General features: G+C 43.5%; 1 protein-coding gene across 1 annotated transcript in view; it reads right to left on the bottom strand.

Annotated features, from left to right (window-relative positions):
- STK24 (serine/threonine kinase 24) overlaps positions 1–19,240 on the bottom strand; it is a 99,955-nt gene that overhangs the window by 9,002 nt on the left and 71,713 nt on the right. Inside the window, exons 7-8 of the mRNA XM_077297110.1 lie at positions 18,247–18,389; positions 9,480–9,603 (exon numbers count right to left, since the gene is read on the bottom strand). Coding sequence (XP_077153225.1) covers positions 9,480–9,603; positions 18,247–18,389 — 267 coding nt within the window. The remainder of the gene's footprint in view (positions 1–9,479; positions 9,604–18,246; positions 18,390–19,240) is intronic.

Raw genomic sequence — 19,240 nt, 5'->3', positions numbered from 1 at the left:
AAAATTATAAAAAAAAATATAAAAAGTTCAAATCACCCCCCTTTTGCCCCATTAAAAAAAAAAAAAAAAAATCAAACACACACATATTTGTTATCGCCACGTTCAGAATCGTCCGATCAATGAAAAAAAAAACGATTAACCTGATCGCTAAACGGCATAATGAAAAAAGTAAAAACCGCCAGAATTACATTTTTTTGGTCCCCGCGACATTGCATTAAAATACAATAATGGGCGATCAAAAGAACGTATCTGCACCAAAATGGTATTATTAACCCCTTTCTGCCATAGGACGGAACAGTACATCCGATGGCAGAACCCCCGCTTTGATGCAGGCTCCGGCGGTAAGCCCGCATCAAAGCCAGGACATGTCAGCTGTTTTGAACAGCTGACAGGTGCCCACAATAGGCGCGGGCGGAATCGCGATCCACCCGTGCAGATCTCTGACAGCGTCACATGATCAGTGACATTAAAATGCAATAACAGGCGATCAAAAGAACGTACAAAACTGTTCAAAAGTTTAGGGTCACCCAGACAATTTTGTGTTTTCCATGAAAACTCATACTTTTATTAATCAAATGAGTTGCCAAATGAATTGAAAATCTAGTCCACCCATTGACAAGGTTCGAAAAAAATATTTTTATTTGAAATAATAATTTTCTCCTTCAAACTTTGCTTTCGTCAAAGAATGCTCCCTTTGCAGCACTTACAGCATTGCAGACCTTTGGCACTCTAGCAGTTAATTTGCTGAGGTACAAAGAACAAAAAGACAGCGCCACAATGGATGGTGAAAAAATAGGAGCTTACATTTATTCTGCCTCCTGTAGCGATGTGCTTGATAAAGGTCTGTTGACCAAAACGTCGCTACAGGAGGCAGAATAAATGTAAGCTCCTATTTTTTCACCATCCATTGTGGCGCTGTCTTTTTGTTCTTTGTGGTCTTGGTACTGGTCGAGATGGGCTCCCTGGTTTTGGACGTGTGTCCGCTGAGACCTTCAATTTATATATAAAAGGGTGCGGTTTTGACTTTCTTTTGTTTTGAATTTGCTGAGGTAGTCTGGAGAAATTTCACCCCATGCTTCCAGAAGCCCCTCCCACAAGTTGGTTTGGCTTGATGGGCACTTTTTTCGTACCATACGGTCAAGCTGCTCCCACAACAGCTCAATGGGGTTGAGATCTGGTGACTGCACTGGCCACTCCATTACAGATAGAATACCAGCTGCCTACTTCTTCCCTAAATAGTTCTTGCATAATTTGGAGGTGTGCTTTGGGTCATTGTCCTGTTGTAGGGTGAAATTCGCTCCAATCAAGCGCTGTCCACAGGGTATGGCATGGTGTTGCAAAATGGAGGAGTGCTAGCCTTCCTTATTCAAAATCCCTTTTACCTAGTACAAATCTCCCACTATACCAGCACCAAAGCAACCCCAGACCATTACATTACCTCCACTATGCTTGACAGATGACGTCAAGCACTCTTCCAGCATCTTTTCAGTTGTTCTGCATCTCACAAAGGTTCTTCTGTGTAATCCAAACATCTCCAACTTGGATTCGTCTGTCCATAACACTTTTTTCCAATCTTCCTCTGACCAATTTCTGTGTTATTTTGCCCATATTAATCTTTTCCTTTTTTAGCCAGTCTCAAACATGGCTTTTTCTTTGCCACTCTGCCCTGAAGGCCAACATCCCGGAGTCGCCTCTTCACTGTAGACGTTGACACTGGCGTTTTGCGTGTACTATTTAATGAAGCTGCCAGTTGAGGACCTGTGAGGCGTCGATTTCTCAAACTACAGACTCTAATGTACTTGTCTTGTTGTTCAGTTGTGCAGCGGGGCCTCCCACTTCTCTTTCTATTCTGGTTAGAGCCTGTTTGTTACTGTTCTCTGAAGGGAGCAACACACACCGTTGTAGCAAATCTTCAGTTTCTTGGCAATTTCTCGCATGGAATAGCCTTCATTTCTAAGAACAAGAATAGACTGTCGAGTTTCACATGAAAGTTCTTTTTTTCTGGCCATTTTGAGAGTTTAATGGAACCAACAAATGTAATACTCCAGATTCTCAACTAGCTCAAAGGAAGGGCAGGTTTATACGTAGGTTCTCTAATCAGCCAAACTGTTTTCAGCTGCGCTAACATACTTGCCCGAGGGTTTTCAAGGGTATTCTAAACCCTGCTCCGCCCAAAGCGCCGCCCCCCTCTGTACGCGCGGGGATTCCGGATGTGTTCATTGCACGCATCCGGAATCTCCGCACTCCATACATAGGGGCCCTGTGATTTACCTTGCGGTGACAGAGTCGCCGCAAGGTAAACAGACATGCTGCATTCTAAAAAGACGTGCCGCATATCCGTAAATGCAGAGCCGCCCGATGCATGTTCGCACCCATAGTGGAGACGGGATTTCATAAAATCCCCTTCACTATGCTGTAACGCTGCGTGTTGAACACTGCGGCTGTATGCAGCGTTCAATCGGCAGCTAATCCAGAGGGAATCCGGCACGTGGAAACATACCCTTCCATTGTTAGCAAACACAAAGTACCATAAGAACACTGGAGTGGTTGTTGGAAATGGGGCTTCTATACACCTATGAAGATATTGCATTACAAACCAGACGTTTGCAGCTAAAATAGTCATTCACCACATTAACAATGTATAAGAGTGTATTTCTGAATCATTTAATGTTAGCTTCATTGGAAAAAAACTGTGCATTTCTTTCAAAAATAAGGAAATTTCTAAGTGACCCTAAACTTTTGAACGGTAGTGTATCTGCACCAAAATGGTATCATTAAAAACGTCAGCTCAGCACGCAAAAAATAAGCCCTCCCCCAACCCCAGATCATGAAAAATGGAGACGCTACGGGTAACAGAAAATTGCGCAAGTTTTTAAAAAAATTTTAGCAAAGTTTGGAGTTTATTTTCATTACTTAGATAAAAAGAACCTAGACATGTTTGGTGTCTATGAACTCGTAATGACCTGGAGAATCATAATGGCTGTTCAGTTTTAGAATTTAAAGAACCTAGAAAAAAAAAGCCAAACAAAAAACAAGTGTGGGATTGCAGTTTTTTTGCAATTTCCCCACACTAGAAATTTTTTCCCCTTTTTGTAGTACATGACATGGTAAAACCAATGGTGTCATTCAAACGTACAACTCGTCCGGCAAAAAATAAGCCCTCACATGGCCATATTCCCAGAAAAATAAAAAAATGAAGGCTCTGGGAAGAAGGGGAGCAAAAAACGAAAACGTAAAACTGAAAAAAACTCAGGTCATGAAGGCGTTAACATTTTACTACCTTATTTGGGCATGTGGGGTGTGTGACTTGGTCAGACACATCCTGTTTAAATTTATGAATGAGGGACTTAAATTCACAAAGCCTATGCAGGCAATGCAACAACTGCCAAAAATTAGAGGAAAGAGGAACCGTTTACTCTTTTTTTTGGGTGGGACGTGGTGCATGGGAATACACCAGAAAAAAGGTAACATTTGAATTGGCTTTATGTTCTACTTCTGTCATCCGGTAGGGTTCAGAAGTCTGGGCCAATCCAGGCCTTTTTTTTTTTTTTTTTTTTTAAGAATCAGCCTGTCAGCATTTTCAGTTGACAGATGGATGCCCCAGTGACACTAGAAACCCACTCTGGCAAAATGCTAGCGTCAGGGCAGGCCAGCACCTCCAAAGTGTAGAGGGACAATTCATGATACATATCCAACTTTGTTAAATCAACACATGTCCAAGTGTCTGTGGTCAAATGCAACCTGGCAGACAGAGATTTAGTCAAGGAACGGGTGATGTTGTCTGCGATATGCTGGTGTGGCGCAGGCACAGCTTTCTTAGAAGAGTAATGGCGACTGGGCAAATGGTACTGGGCAACTGCGACGGCCATCAGCTTTTGAAAACCATCTGTAACTACCAGGTGGAAAAGGCAGCATTTCCGTGGTCAACAGATTGGAGATGGTGAACTTCACAACCTCTTAGCTTTGTCATGTGTAGGTGGAAACAATCTTTTACGTGACCACAACTGCAGAACCGTGGGCTGGCTGCAGTGCTGAGAGAGGGCGGAGTACGGTGAACTGGACAAAACTGCTGGACTGCGAGGGAGGTGCAGGAGGAGATGTTACGGTGGATTGAGAAAGTTGTGGTGTGCTCTTTCTCTGAGATTGGGAAAAAACAGCAGGCATGTCCACTTCCGTTACAGGCTGACGGCGGGCTCTCAGTCAGCGTGACTGGAGTGGGTAAAGAACCCGAGGTTCTGCGATCGAAGACCTGCGTCTCAATAGTTAGCACGTTAACAAAGGAGGAAAAAGTAGCAAAAGCGATTGATGGGGCGGCTGATAGTTGTTGAGGTCCGCATTTTCGTGCAGTGGGAGTCCCACAGTAACGCATGTTGATTGTGCATGTGAAGGTTCAAACATGTAGTAGTCAAATTATTGCATTTTTTACCTCGACTCAGTTTTTTTTTTTTCCTAAATTGGCAGATAAAGCGAATTGGCTCATTCTTTGCAGTGTCAAAAGGCCCAGGCTATGCAACCCTTGCCAACCCTGGGAACTGCAGACGCTGCTGGTCACAGCTACAGTTGTGGCTGAGGATGCATTGTTTGTCGTGGCTGCATCACTACAGGTCTGTGACGTATGGTGCAATGTAACCTTGTCTTCCTTCTCAGATGACCTACTCAGCTGTGTGCCTCTATGTTCACACCAACTGGGATCTAACACCTCATAATAATCATCCTCTGTGTTGTTACATTCCTCGCCCCTGGAGTCACCCTCCTCCTCTTCCTGCCCTGACAGTACAGTACAGTCAGAAAGAACTTCAGATATCCGAGTCTCATCAGGATCACCTCGCCCCAGACGAGGGTCAGGATGCTGCTCAAACCCTACTTTGTCCTGCCCCGGATCCAAGCTAAAAAAAAATTTTGGCCATGGTGCAGATTTCCTTCTCTTGACACTTCTGATGACCATGGCATAGAATGTATGAACAGGTTTTCAGACTCACCCATCTTTGGTTCCATACAGTCAGCTGTACGGTTGGAGAGTTGGGACACGGTGGGAAGCAAGGGGAATTTGGGTGCCACCTCTGTGAACTGTACTGGGTGTGATGTTGAGGTGAAGTAAGTGGAGGAGAGGCCACTTGCAGCTGGGCTTGCCATCCTCTCAAGCACATGCTCTTTCTGGGCCTCATCAGCAAGGCGTACCGCTGTGCGTCTGCCAAAGAAAGGTAGTGGAGTAGCCCGTCCAGTAACAGAAGTTGTCAGTTGTCTTTGCATAGGACGTGACGATGTTGGTTCACTAGTGCTTTCACAAACATTACCACCTACCCCACGTACACCTTGAACACGAAGCCTAACTCCCCTTCCACCACGGCCTCACTTTTTCCCTGTCATGTTGCTCAGATAGTGTGGTAGAAGCACAGTATACGCAACCAAAAATTAGATTTTAAACTCTGCACCACCTCTGCAAACAGCTGAATTTCAGCGACGGTAAATTCCAAGGTGAAATATGGCGTGCTGTATCGTGTTTGTCACAGAAGAAAGAAATGTTTGAGTGTGGATGAGGCCTGTATGACAATGATGATACGCTACAAACAATTTGAAAGTCAAATGTCCCCTACTGTATGATGTTAGGAACACAAGAATGTTTTGGTGGCCTCTGGATAAGGCCTTTATAACACACTAGATGCTACAAACTATTTTAAAGTCAGGTCCCCTGCTGCATGATTTTAGGAACACAATCATTTTTGGGTGGCCTCTGGATCAGGCCTCTACAGCTTAACCCCTTTACCCCCAAGGGTGGTTTGTACGTTAATGACCAGGCCAATTTTTACAATTCTGACCACTGTCCCTTTATGAGGTTATAACTCTGGAACGCTTCAACGGATCATGGCGATTCTGACATTGTTTTCTCGTGACATATTGTACTTTATGATAGTGGTAAAATTTCTTCGATATAACTTGCGTTTATTTGTGATAAAAACGGAAATTTGGCGAAAATTTTGAAAATTTCACAATTTTCCAACTTTGAATTTTTATGCCCTTAGATCACAGAGATATGTCAAACAAAATACTTAATAGGTAACATTTCCCACATGTCTACTTTACATCAGCATAATTTAGGAACCAACATTTTTTTTTTGTTAGGGAGTTATAAGGGTTAAAAGTTGACCAGCAATTTCTCATTTTTACAACACCATTTTTTTTAGGGACCACATCTCATTTGAAGTCATTTTGAGGGGTCTATATGATAGATAATACCCAAGTGTGACACCATTATAAAAACTGCACCCCTCAAAGTGCTCAAAACCACATTCAAGAAGTTTATTAACCTTTCAGGTGTTTCACAGGAATTTTTGGAATGTTTAAATAAAAATTAACATTTAACATTTTTATTTTTTTTATTTTTATTTTTTTTACACAATTTATTTCAGCTCCAATTTGTTTTATTTTACCAAGGGTAAGAGAAGAAATTGGACCCCAAAAGTTGTTGTGCAATTTGTGCTGAGTACGCCCATACCCCATATGTGGGGGTAAACCACTGTTTGGGCGCATGGCAGAGCTCGGAAGGGAAGGAGCGCCATTTGACTTTTCAATGCAAAATTGACTGGAATTGAGATGGAACGCCATGTTGCGTTTGGAGAGCCCCTGATGTGCCTAAACATTGAAACCCCCCACAAGTGACACCATTTTGGAAAGTAGACCCCCTAAGGAACTTATCTAGATGTGTGGTGAGCACTTTGACCCACCAAGGGCTTCACAGCAGTTTATAATGCAGAGCCGTAAAAATAAAAAATCATATTTTTTCACAAAAATTATCTTTTCGCCCCCATTTTTTTATTTTCCCAAGGGTAAGAGAAGAAATTGGACCCCAAAAGTTGTTGTGCAATTTGTCCTGAGTACGCCAATACCCCATATGTGGGGGTAAACCACTGTTTGGGCGCATGGCAGAGCTCGGAAGGGAAGGAGCGCCGTTTGACTTTTCAATGCAAAATTGACTGGAATTGAGATGGGACACCATGTCGCGTTTGGAGAGCCCCTGATGTGCCTAAACATTAAATCCCCCCCCCCCCCCCCCAAGTGACACCATTTTGGAAAGTAGACCCCCTAAGGAACTTATCTAGATGTGTTTTGAGAGCTTTGATCCCCCAAGTGTTTCACTACAGTTTATAACGCAGAGCCGTGAAAGTAAAAATTCTTTTTTTTCTTTAGCTCCAACCCTAGCCCCAACCCTAACCCTAGCCCTAACGCTAGCCCTAACCCTAACCCTAGCCCTAACCCTAATGATAAAATGGAAAAAAATACATTTTTTAAATTTTATTATTTTTCCCTAACTAAGGGGGTGATGAAGGGGGGTTTGATTTACTTTTATAGCATTTTTTATAGCGGATTTTTATGATTGGCAGCCGTCACACACTAAAAGATGCTTTTTATAGCAAAAAAGTTTTTGCGTCTCCATATTTTGAGACCTATAATTTTTCCATATTTTGGTCCACAGAGTCATGTGAGGTCTTGTTTTTTGCGGGACGAGTTGATGTTTTTATTGGTAACATTTTCGGACACATGACAGTTTTTGATCGCTTTTTATTCCGATTTTTGTGAGGCAGAATGACAAAAAAACAGCTATTCATGAATTTCTTTTGGGGGAGGCATTTATACTGTTCCACATTTGGTAAAATTGATAAAGCAGTTTTATTCTTCGGGTCAGTACGATTACAGCGATACCTCATTTATATCATTTTTTTATGTTTTGGCGCTTTTATACGATAAAAACTATTTTATAGAATAAATAATTATTTTGGCATCGCTTTATTCTGAGGACTATAACTTTTTTATTTTTTCTTTGATGACGCTGTATGGCGGCTCGTTTTTTGCGGGACAAGATGACGTTTTCAGCGGTACCATGGTTATTTATATCCGTCTTTTTCATCGCGTGTTATTCCACTTTTTGTTCGGCGGTATGATAATAAAGCGTTGTTTTTTGCCTCGATTTTTTTTTCCTACGGTGTTCACTGAAGGGGTTAACTAGTGGGACAGTTTTATAGGTTGGGTCGTTACGGACGCGGCGATACTAAATATGTGTACTTTTATTGTTTTTTTTTATTTAGATAAAGAAATGTATTTATGGGAATTTTTTTTTTTTCTTTATTTAGGAATTTTTATTTATTTATTTTTTATTTTTATTTTTTTTTTACACACATGTGGAAATTTTTTTTTTACATTTTTACTTTGTCCAGGGGGGACATCTGACAGTTTGCACAGCACTCTGTCAGATCGGCGATCTGACTTGCAGTGCTGCAGGCTTACCAAGTGCTTGCTCTGAGCAGGCACTCGGTAAGCCACCTCCCTCCCTGCAGGACCCGGATGCCGTGGCCATTTTGGATCCGGGGACTGCAGGGAGAGGAGGTAAGAGACCCTCGGAGCAACGCGATCACATCGCGTTGTTCCGGGGGTCTCAGGGAAGCATGCAGGGAGCCCCTCCCTGTGCGATGCTTCCCTGTACCGCCGGCACACCGCAATCATGTTTGATCGCGGTGTGCCGGGGGTTAATGTCCCGGGCGCGGTCCGTGACCTCTCCTGGCACATAGTGCCGGATGTCAGCTGCGATAGTCAGCTGACACCCGGCCGCGCTCCCCCCGTGAGCGCGGCCGATCGCGCTGGACGTACTATCCCGTCGGTGGTCATACGGGCCCACCCCACCTCGACGGGATAGTACGTCCAATGTCAGAAAGGGGTTAATTGTGTGTGATACAGTGGGCTGTCTAACTTTTTGCAAGTGAAAAATTATAATTTTTTTAATGTGCCTTAGGTCTGCAGACAGTTTCATATCACCGCAACACTAAATGACAAGGTGGGATACAGCAGGCTGTTTCACATTTAGATAGTGAAAAAATATTATTTAGAATATTACCATGACTATATGCCTGCTCTAAACAACTTTAGCTGAACTGCTTCCTGAGGACAGTGTGCCAAGCATCACATCACCAGGTCTTATATAAGACTCTATAACGCGACATGGCCGGCCAATCACAGTAATGCCAGTAGCCAACATAGCTACGGAATTACTGTGTATGGCGGGCAATCCCCACATGTTTATTGGGTACCTAACAGGTGCCAAACATGTGAAAAGACAACTCGAGCATGGCGCTCGAGGACCCGCAATACTCGTTTGAGTAACAAGCGTGCACTACAAGTGACATATGATACACCACTAAAACTAAATGATGGCTGCAGCTAACCCTCTCCATGCACAAATCATAGAACATGCTTAGAATGCTCTCCCACTGAAGTCAATGAGACCTCTCCAGTCTGAAGATTGCTATGATGCAGCTGTAAAACTTATTTATAAATTCTGCTACTATCAGATTAGGATGAATGACCACCTCATCATTTATAAGAAAATACAAATCGTATAAACACACACAAACAAAACTCAGATAAAACTGAAAACACCTAGTTTAGATTAATAAGTAAGCAGATCTGCTTGACAGTGACAGATAACAAACCTCATCTTCCTCTAACTCCTCAAGTTGTGATGCACCATTTTTCATGTTGTTCAAATCTCCCTTCTCCATTGTAAAGTACCAGGGCCCCTTATCAGTTCCACCTGAAGCTTGCACTTCATCTTCCCTTAAGAATAAAAAAGGATTCAGCAATAAAAATATCTTTATCATCTTCCAGATGCAATCAAGTTTAGAGCACATACAGTTTGAATCACTAAAGTACACATTTAAAAAATATACATTTAGGTCCAGAAATATCTGGACAGTGACAATCTTTGTGATTTGGGGACTCTGCATGCTACTATTTTTTATTTAAAATTCAACAACCGAGATGCAATTTCAGGTTTAATTAAAGGGTTTGAACAAAAATATCTTGTGAAATGTTTAGGAATTGCAACAAAGCCTAATCATTTCAGGGGCTCAGAAGTAATTGGACAAATCAACTTCACCAGAAATAAAAAGTTCATTTTTAATACTTTGTAGAGAATCCTTTGTAGGCAATGACTGCTTTAAGTCTGGAAACCATGGACGTCACCAAACACTGGGTTTCCTCCTTTGTGATGCTTTGCCAGGCCTTTACTGCATCTGACTTCAGTTGTTGCTTGTTTGTGGGTCTTTCTGCTTTAAATTTTGTCTTAAGAATATGAAATGCATGGTCAATGGGATGGAGATCTGGTGATTGACTCAGCCATGGCAGAATATTCCACTTCTTTGCCTTAAAAAACTCCTGGCTTGCTTTCGCAGTATGTTTTGAGTCAGTTAAGCACCGTCCAATCAACCTTGCTGCTTTTGGTTGAATCTGAGCAGGTAGTATCGCCCTGTACACTTCAGAATTCACCCAGCTGCTTCTGTCTTCAGTCACATGAACAATAAAGACTAGTGACCCAGTGCCATTGGAAGCCATGCATGCCCATGTCATCACACTGCCTTCACCGTGTTTTACAGAGGATGTGGTGTGCTTTGGATCAAGAGCTGTTCCAATCTCCTTCTCCACAGATTGTTCTTCCAGGCATTTTCGTGCACGTTGATCATCGTTTCATCTGTCCAAAAAATGCTTTTCCAAAACTGGGTTGGCTTCGTTAAATGTTTGACAGTCTAATCCAGCCTATTTTTAAGGCTGATTAATGGTTTTCACCTTGTGGTGAACATAATTTGCTCTCATGAAGTACTGTCTTTATGGTACAGTTCAATAATGAAACACCTACTTGAGTGGATGTTGTGGAGGGGGTTTTGTTATGATCCGGTGACCTTGGAGCCGCATGAGACTTTCTCAGGAGTAGGTGGAACCTGTACTGACCGCAAACCCTAAACTGTCACCGCAACTAGAAGTAGCCGTGGGGTGTACCTAACACATCCTAGACACCTCGACACAGCCGGAGGACTAAATACCCCTATAGATGCAAATGGGAATTCTATCTTGCCTCAGAGCAGAACCCCAAAGGATAGACAGCCCCCCCACAAATATTGACTGTGAGTATTAGAGGAAAGACGCACGCAGGCAGAAATCAGGATTTAGCAAAAGAGGCCACGCTAGCTAAATAGGAAAGGAAAGGACAGAATACTAAGAGGTCAGTATTAAAACCCTAAAAATATCCACAGCAGATAATACAAAAATTCCACCATCTAACTAAAGACATGGAATGTATATCTGCATCTCCTGAGAATCCAACTTGACTGAAATATCCAAACACAGTCTAAGCTGGACAAGAAAAAACATTGAATAGTACTGAATTGTAAAGCACACAGCATGTGTGCTGCAGAAACAAAACCAGACACTTATCATTGCTGATTTGGCAGCAGGGCAGGAGGAACCAGACAGAGATGCAAAACCTCCAAGAACAATGGACAACTGGCAAGGGCTAATGAATCCTGCACACCTAAATATCCCAGTCAGAGCTGCAATCAGCAGGGACACCTGCCCAGGATTACAACCCAGGGACAACTGCATTACTATCAACAACCACCGGAGGGAACCCAAGAGCAGAATTCACAACAGTACCGCCCCCTTGAAGAGGGGTCACCGAACCCTCACCAGAGCCCCCAGGCCGATCAGGACGAGCCAGATGAAAGGCACGGACCAAATCAGCAGCATGGACATCAGAGGCAAAAACCCAAGAATTGTCCTCCTGGCCATAACCCTTCCATTTGACAAGCTACTGAAGCCTCCGCCTCAAAAAGCGAGAATCCAAAATCTTCTCAACCACATACTCCAACTCCCCATCAACCAACACAGGGGCCGGAGGATCAACAGAGGGAACAACGGGCACCACATATTTCCGCAATAAAGGTCTATGGAAGACATTATGGATAGCAAAAGAAGCCGGAAGGGCCAATCGAAAAGACACCAGATTAATAATCTCAGAGATCCTATAAGGACCAATAAAGCGAGGCTTAAACTTAGGGGAAGAAACCTTCATAGGAACATGACGGGAAGATAACCAGACCAGATCCCCAACCCGAAGCCGGAAACCAACACACCGACGACAGTTAGCAAAAAGTTGAGCCTCCTCCTGAGACAATACCAAATTGTCCACCACATGAGCCCAAATCTGCTGCAACCTGTCAACCACTGAATCCACACCAGGACAGTCAGAAGGCTCAACCTGCCCCGAAGAAAAACGAGGATGAAAACCAAAATTACAAAAGAAGGGCGAAACCAAGGTAGCCGAACTAGCCCAATTATTAAGGGCAAACTCGGCCAATGGCAAGAAAGCCACCCAATCATCCAGATCAGCACACACAAAGCATCTCGGATAAGTTTCTAAAGTCTGATTAGTTCGCTCGGTCTGGCCATTTGTCTGAGGATGGAATGCGGAAGAAAAAGACAAATCAATGCCCAGCTTAGCACAAAAGGCCCGCCAAAACCGAGCAACAAACTGGGAACCTCTGTCGGACACAATATTCTCCGGAATACCATGCAAACGAACCACATGCTGAAAAAACAACGGAACCAAATCAGAAGAGGAAGGCAATTTAGGCAAAGGCACCAAATGGACCATCTTAGAGAACCGGTCACAAACAACCCAGATGACAGACATCTTCTGGGAAACCGGAAGATCAGAAATAAAATCCATAGAAATATGCGTCCAGGGCCTCTCAGGGACCGGCAAAGGCAAAAGCAACCCACTAGCACGGGAACAACAAGGCTTGGCCCGCGCACAAGTCCCACAGGACTGCACAAAAGAACGCACATCACGTGACAAAGAAGGCCACCAAAAGGACCTACCAACCAAATCTCTGGTACCAAAAATACCAGGATGGCCAGCCAACACAGAACAATGAACCTCAGAAATCACTCTACTAGTCCATCTATCAAGAACAAACAGTCTCCCCACTGGACAGAGGTCAGGTTTGTCAGCCTGAAATTCCTGAAGAACCCGTCGTAAATCAGGGGAAATGGCAGAAAGGACCACCCCTTCTTTCAGAATTCCGACCGGTTCAAGGACCTCAGGAGAATCAGGCAAAAAACTCCTAGAAAGGGCATCAGCCTTAATATTCTTAGAACCCGGAAGATACGAGACCACGAAATCAAAATGGGAAAAAAACATGGACCATCGAGCCTGTCTAGGATTCAGCCGCCTGGCAGACTCGAGGTAAATCAGATTTTTATGATCAGTCAAGACCACAATACGGTGCTTAGCTCCCTCGAGCCAATGTCGCCACTCCTCAAATGCCCACTTCATAGCCAAAAACTCCCGATTGCCGACATCATAATTGCGTTCAGCGGGCGAAAACGTACGGGAAAAGACGGCACACTGTTTCATCAAGGAACCAACAGGATACCTCTGAGACAAAACGGCCCCTGCCCCAATCTCAGAAGCGTCAACCTCAACCTGAAACGGAAGTGAAACATCCGGTTGACGCAACACCGGGGCAGAAGTAAATCGGCGTTTAAGCTCCTGAAAGGCAGAGACAGCCGCAGAGGACCAATTCGTCACATCAGCGCTTTTCTTCGTCAAATTGGTCAAGGGTTTAACCACACTGGAGAAGTTAGCAATGAAACGGCGATAAAAATTAGCAAAGGCCAAAAATTTCTGAAGGCTCTTCACAGATTTGGGTTGAATCCAATCATGAATGGCCTGAACCTTAACCGGATCCATCTCTATAGATGAGGGAGAAAAAATGAAGCCCAAAAAAGAAACCTTCTGCACTCCAAAGAGACACTTAGACCCCTTCACAAACAAAGCATTATCACGAAGGATCTGAAATACCATCCTGACCTGTTTCACATGAGACTCCCAATCATCGGAAAAAATTAAAATGTCATCCAAATATACAATCATGAATTTATCAAGATAAGTCCGGAAGATATCGTGCATGAAGGACTGAAAAACAGATGGAGCATTAGAGAGCCCGAATGGCATCACAAGGTATTCAAAATGGCCTTCAGGCGTATTAAACACAGTTTTCCATTCATCACCCTGCTTAATACGAACAAGATTATATGCCCCAAGAAGGTCAATCTTCGTAAACCAACTAGCCCCCTTAATCCTAGCAAACAAATCGGAAAGCAGAGGTATAGGGTATTGAAACTTGACCGTGATCTTATTCAAGAGGCGATAATCAATACAGGGTCTCAAGGAGCCATCCTTCTTAGCAACAAAAAAGAATCCCGCTCCCAACGGTGAAGAAGATGGCCGAATATGTCCTTTCTCCAAAGACTCCTTAACATAACTCCGCATGGCGGTATGTTCAGGCACAGACAGGTTGAAAAGTCGGCCCTTAGGAAACTTACAGCCTGGAATCAAGTCAATCGCACAATCACAGTCCCTATGCGGTGGAAGGGAACTGGACTTGGGCTCATCGAATACATCCTGAAAATCAGACCAAAACTCTGGAATTTCAGAAGTGGAAGAAGAGGAGATTGACATCAAAGGAACGTCATTATGAACCCCCTGACATCCCCAACTAGTCACAGACATAGACTTCCAATCCAACACAGGATTATGTACCTGCAACCACGGAAAACCCAGCACGATAGCATCATGCAAATTATGCAACACCAGAAATCGACAATCTTCCTGATGGGCTGGCACCATGCACATGGTCACCTGTGTCCAGAACTGGGGCTTATTTTCAGCCAAAGGTGTAGCATCAATCCCCCTTAAAGGAATAGGGTTCTGCAAAGACTGCAAGGGAAAACCACAACGCCTGGCAAACTCAAAGTCCATTAAGTTCAAGGCGGCGCCTGAATCCACAAACGCCATGACAGAAAATGATGACAATGAGCAGATCAAGGACACAGATAATAAAAATTTAGGTTGTACAGTACTGATGGAAAATGAACTAGCGATCCTCTTTGTACGCTTAGGGCAGACTGAAATGACATGAGAAACATCGCCACAATAAAAACACAACCTATTCTGACGTCTGAATCCCTGTTGTTCCGTTCTAGACAGAATCCTATCACACTGCATTGACTCAGGCATCTGCTCTGAGAACAACGCCACAGCGCACACAGTTCTGCGCTCCCGCAAACGCCGATCAATCTGAATGGCCAGAGACATAGAATCACTCAGACCGAAAGGCGTGGGAAACCCCACCATAACATCTTTAACGGATTCAGAAAGACCCTTTCTGAAAATTGCCGCCAAAGCATCATCATTCCATTTAGTCAACACAGACCATTTTCTAAATTTCTGACAATACAATTCTGCCGCTTCTTGACCCTGAGACAGGACCAACAAGGTCTTCTCCGCTTGATCCACAGAATTTGGTTCATCATATAATAATCCTAAGGCCTGAAAAAAGGCGTCTACATTAAGCAAGGCCGGATTCCCAGATTCCAGGGAAAATGCCCAATCCTGAGGATCGCCACGCAGCAGGGAGATGACAATTTTAACCTGCTGAATGGAATCACCAGAGGATCGAGGTCTCAGAGCAAAAAACAGTTTACAGTTGTTTTTAAAACTCAAAAATTTGGACCTGTCCCCAAAAAACAAATCAGGAGTAGGAATCTTAGGCTCTAAAACTGGAGTCTGAACAATATAATCAAAAATACCCTGTACCCTAGCAGCAAGCTGGTCTACACGAGAAGCTAATCCCTGAACATCCATGCCAGCACAAGGCTCCTCAGCCACCCAGAGAAAAAGAGGAAAGAAAAGACAAAGCAGGCTACAGAAAAAAATGGCTCTTTCTTCCCTTCTTCTGAGATGCATTTAACTCATTGTTGGCCAGTTGTACTGTTATGATCCGGTGACCTTGGAGCCGCATGAGACTTTCTCAGGAGTAGGTGGAACCTGTACTGACCGCAAACCCTAAACTGTCACCGCAACTAGAAGTAGCCGTGGGGTGTACCTAACACATCCTAGACACCTCGACACAGCTGGAGGACTAAATACCCCTATAGATGGAAATGGGAATTCTATCTTGCCTCAGAGCAGAACCCCAAAGGATAGACAGCCCCCCCACAAATATTGACTGTGAGTATTAGAGGAAAGACACACGCAGGCAGAAATCAGGATTTAGCAAAAGAGGCCACGCTAGCTAAATAGGAAAGGATAGGACAGAATACTAAGCGGTCAGTATTAAAACCCTAAAAATATCCACAGCAGATAATACAAAAATTCCACCATCTAAAGACATGGAATGTATATCTGCATCTCCTGAGAATCCAACTTGACTGAAATATCCAAACACAGTCTAAGCTGGACAAGAAAAAACATTGAATAGTACTGAATTGTAAAGCACACAGCATGTGTGCTGCAGAAACAAAACCAGGAACTTATCTTAGCTGATTTGGCAGCAGGGCAGGAGGAACCAGACAGAGATGCAAAACCTCCAAGAACAATGGACAACTGGCAAGGGCTAATGAATCCTGCACACCTAAATATCCCAGTCAGAGCTGCAATCAGCAGGGACACCTGCCCAGGATTGCAACCCAGGGACAACTGCATTATTATTAACAACCACCGGAGGGAACCCAAGAGCAGAATTCACAACAGGGTTTTCTTAATCATAGAAAGGATTCTGAGATCATCCACCACTGTTGTCTCCTGTGGACATCCAGGCCTTTTTGAGTTCCCAAGCTCAATAGTGCGCTCTTTTTTGCATAATATACTAAACTGTTGATTCAGCCATAACTAACATTTCTGCTATCTCTCCGACGGATTTCTTTTCTTCAATGTAATGATTGTCCATTTCTCTTTCATTGAGAGCTCCACTGACTGCATGTTGTGGGTTCAGAGCAACAGCTTCCAAATGCAAATGGCACACCTGGAACCAGCTCCAGACCTTTTGAGATATATATCCAATTACTTTTGGTCCCTTTAAAAGAGTTAGCCACATATTTAAAAAACTAATTCCTAAACCCTAACTCCAATTAGGATGTGAATCCCTCAAACTAAAGCTAAGAGTTTGCACTTTAAGTGCATATCTATATACCATATTTTTTGGAATATAAGACGCACCCCAAATTTTGAGGAGAAAAATAAAAAAATATTTTTTAATAAATTAGTGGTGCTTCTTATAATCCTTGCATCTTATTGCTTACCAGGGGTGGTGGCTGCAGTGAAGAGGGGTCCTAGGGTCGCTGCTGGAGGAGATAGGAGTAGGGTGATGCTCCAGGCCGCAGGCAGGGGTGAGTGGTGGCTTTGATGTGTGGCGCGCTGCTGTGGGGTGTCTCCGGGTGCCCGGCGGTTGCTGGCCATTGCCGAGGGTGTCTCCGGTGCCCAGAGGTGCTGCGTGGGTGTCCGGCTCTGCCGACATTTTGCAACAGGCCAGAGCCCCGGCACTTCTAGGGTTCCACGTGCGCTGGTCTCCGGGAATATGGCCACCACCGGGGGCGGCGCATGCGCTGATGGTGATCTCGGGATCTAGATCTCCCGAGAGATGAGATTTCAGCGCTGAAATCTTATCTCTCTAGATCTTGATCCCGAGATCACCATCAGCGCATGGCAGCGGCCATATTCCCGGAGACCAAAGCACGTGGAACCCTGGCAATGCCAGGGCTCTGGCCTGTTGTAAAATGTCGGCAGAGCCCTGGGGAGCGCCGGACACCCAGGCAGCACCGGAGACACCCGCAGCAACCGCCGGGCACCCGGAGACACCCAGACACACCCCCCCCTCCGGTAAGGCATGTTCCCTTTCTAAGACACGCCCCCATTTTCCCCCCAAGTTTGGGGAGAAAAAAGTACGTCTTACAAAGCGGAAAATACGGTATGTAAAAACGAGTGTGTGTGTGTGTGTGTGTGTGTGTGTGTGTGTGTGTGTGTGTGTGTGTGTGTGTGTGTGTGTGTGTGTGTGTGCGTGTGCGTGTGTGTGCGTGTGTGCGTGTGTGCGCGTGTGTGCGCACGTCAACGATGTCATAATGGTTGCCATGGTGATTATATCATAAAGGTTGCCATGGTGAAGATGATGTCATAATGGTTGCCATGGTGAAAATGATGTCATAATAGGTTGTAATGGGGACGGTTATTTCATAATGGTTGCCACGATGATGTTATAAGTTACCATGGCGACGATGTCAGAATGGTTGCCATGGTGAAGACGATGTCATAATAGGTATATGGGCACAGGACTATGGGATGGAGGATAATCATTATCATTTGTTATAACTAGGTACAGTTAGTTACTATGCCTGGGCAACGCCGGGCTCTTCAGCTAGTTGATTATATAACTGTATCTTGAATATGTTTTGGTAAACCATTAAAATGCCTAAAGTTGTGTCACTTTCCAAATCTTTCTGGACCTAACTGTACCAAGATTTAAGTTACCACGTTTACACATAGTCTGACAACCTAGTGTGAAGAAGTCATTTCTATCAACATACCCATCTGAATCAGAGCTGGAAGCCTCATGACCTTGTTCCAACTTCCATCTCTTGTACCTATCAATTAGATCTGTTAAATAGGAAGTCTTTTTGGCATGACGTAAAATAAATTTGTGCTTCAGAAGTTCCTTTGCTGTAGGTCTCTGAAGAAAAAAAGAAAACAATAAGTAAAGTCAGACTCGTATTACCCATTTGGTAAGGAATGAGGCTTTATAAAAAATCAAGTTATGCCATAATGGCTTTCCTATTAGCTACAACACTGAATAACTTTCTGTTCATATGTAGGTCAACAAGATGACAACCATCAGTGACTGACTGCAACAATCACATGCACTGTAATTGTGTGTCATTGCTGCAGCGTGTCAAATACTGGAGGCAACAGCAGAGAGGAAGTGCTGGACCTGCACAGGGCAAGTGTGTCAGTGTTTCTTAATTTTACAATGTAGATGATTTTTGGAGATAAAAAATTAAAAACAGAAAAGCCTTTAATTAAAATGTATTTACCTTTAATAAAGAAACTACTCTTACTTAAAAATAAAAATAAAAGTTTTATGGCTTCACAATAATGATCAAAATCCCAAATATAAGGCGTTTATGAGAGGAGTAGAACAATGCCAATCAGATTTCAAGTTCCAGCACAGGACACGGAGGCCAGTTACATACTTTTTTTTTACTCCATGTGCCATCCGTTATTTGTACAAACAGATCATGGACCTTTTCAATGAATAGGCCCTTCCACGTGATTTTTTTTTTTGTGTGTGTGTGGACAGATTAGGAAAAAAATAAAGTAAAAAATAATAGAGAGACATGTTCAACTCTGGTCATATGTTTTTCACATACGAGGAAAGAGAAAAAAAAAAGAATATGTGAAACCGGCCTAAGACAAAGGATAACCCCCCCCCCCAATAACCATGGATAAAACTCATTGGCCAATTCAATAGTCCAGAAATACTGTTTGTAGCTAGTAATATGCACAAAGCTAAAAGGAAACAAC

Source organism: Ranitomeya variabilis, chromosome 3 (genome assembly GCF_051348905.1).
Source record: "Ranitomeya variabilis isolate aRanVar5 chromosome 3, aRanVar5.hap1, whole genome shotgun sequence".
Taxonomy (NCBI): domain Eukaryota; kingdom Metazoa; phylum Chordata; class Amphibia; order Anura; family Dendrobatidae; genus Ranitomeya; species Ranitomeya variabilis.
Note: the sequence above shows the minus strand (reverse complement) of the source record. Positions and strands in the feature narration are given on the sequence as shown.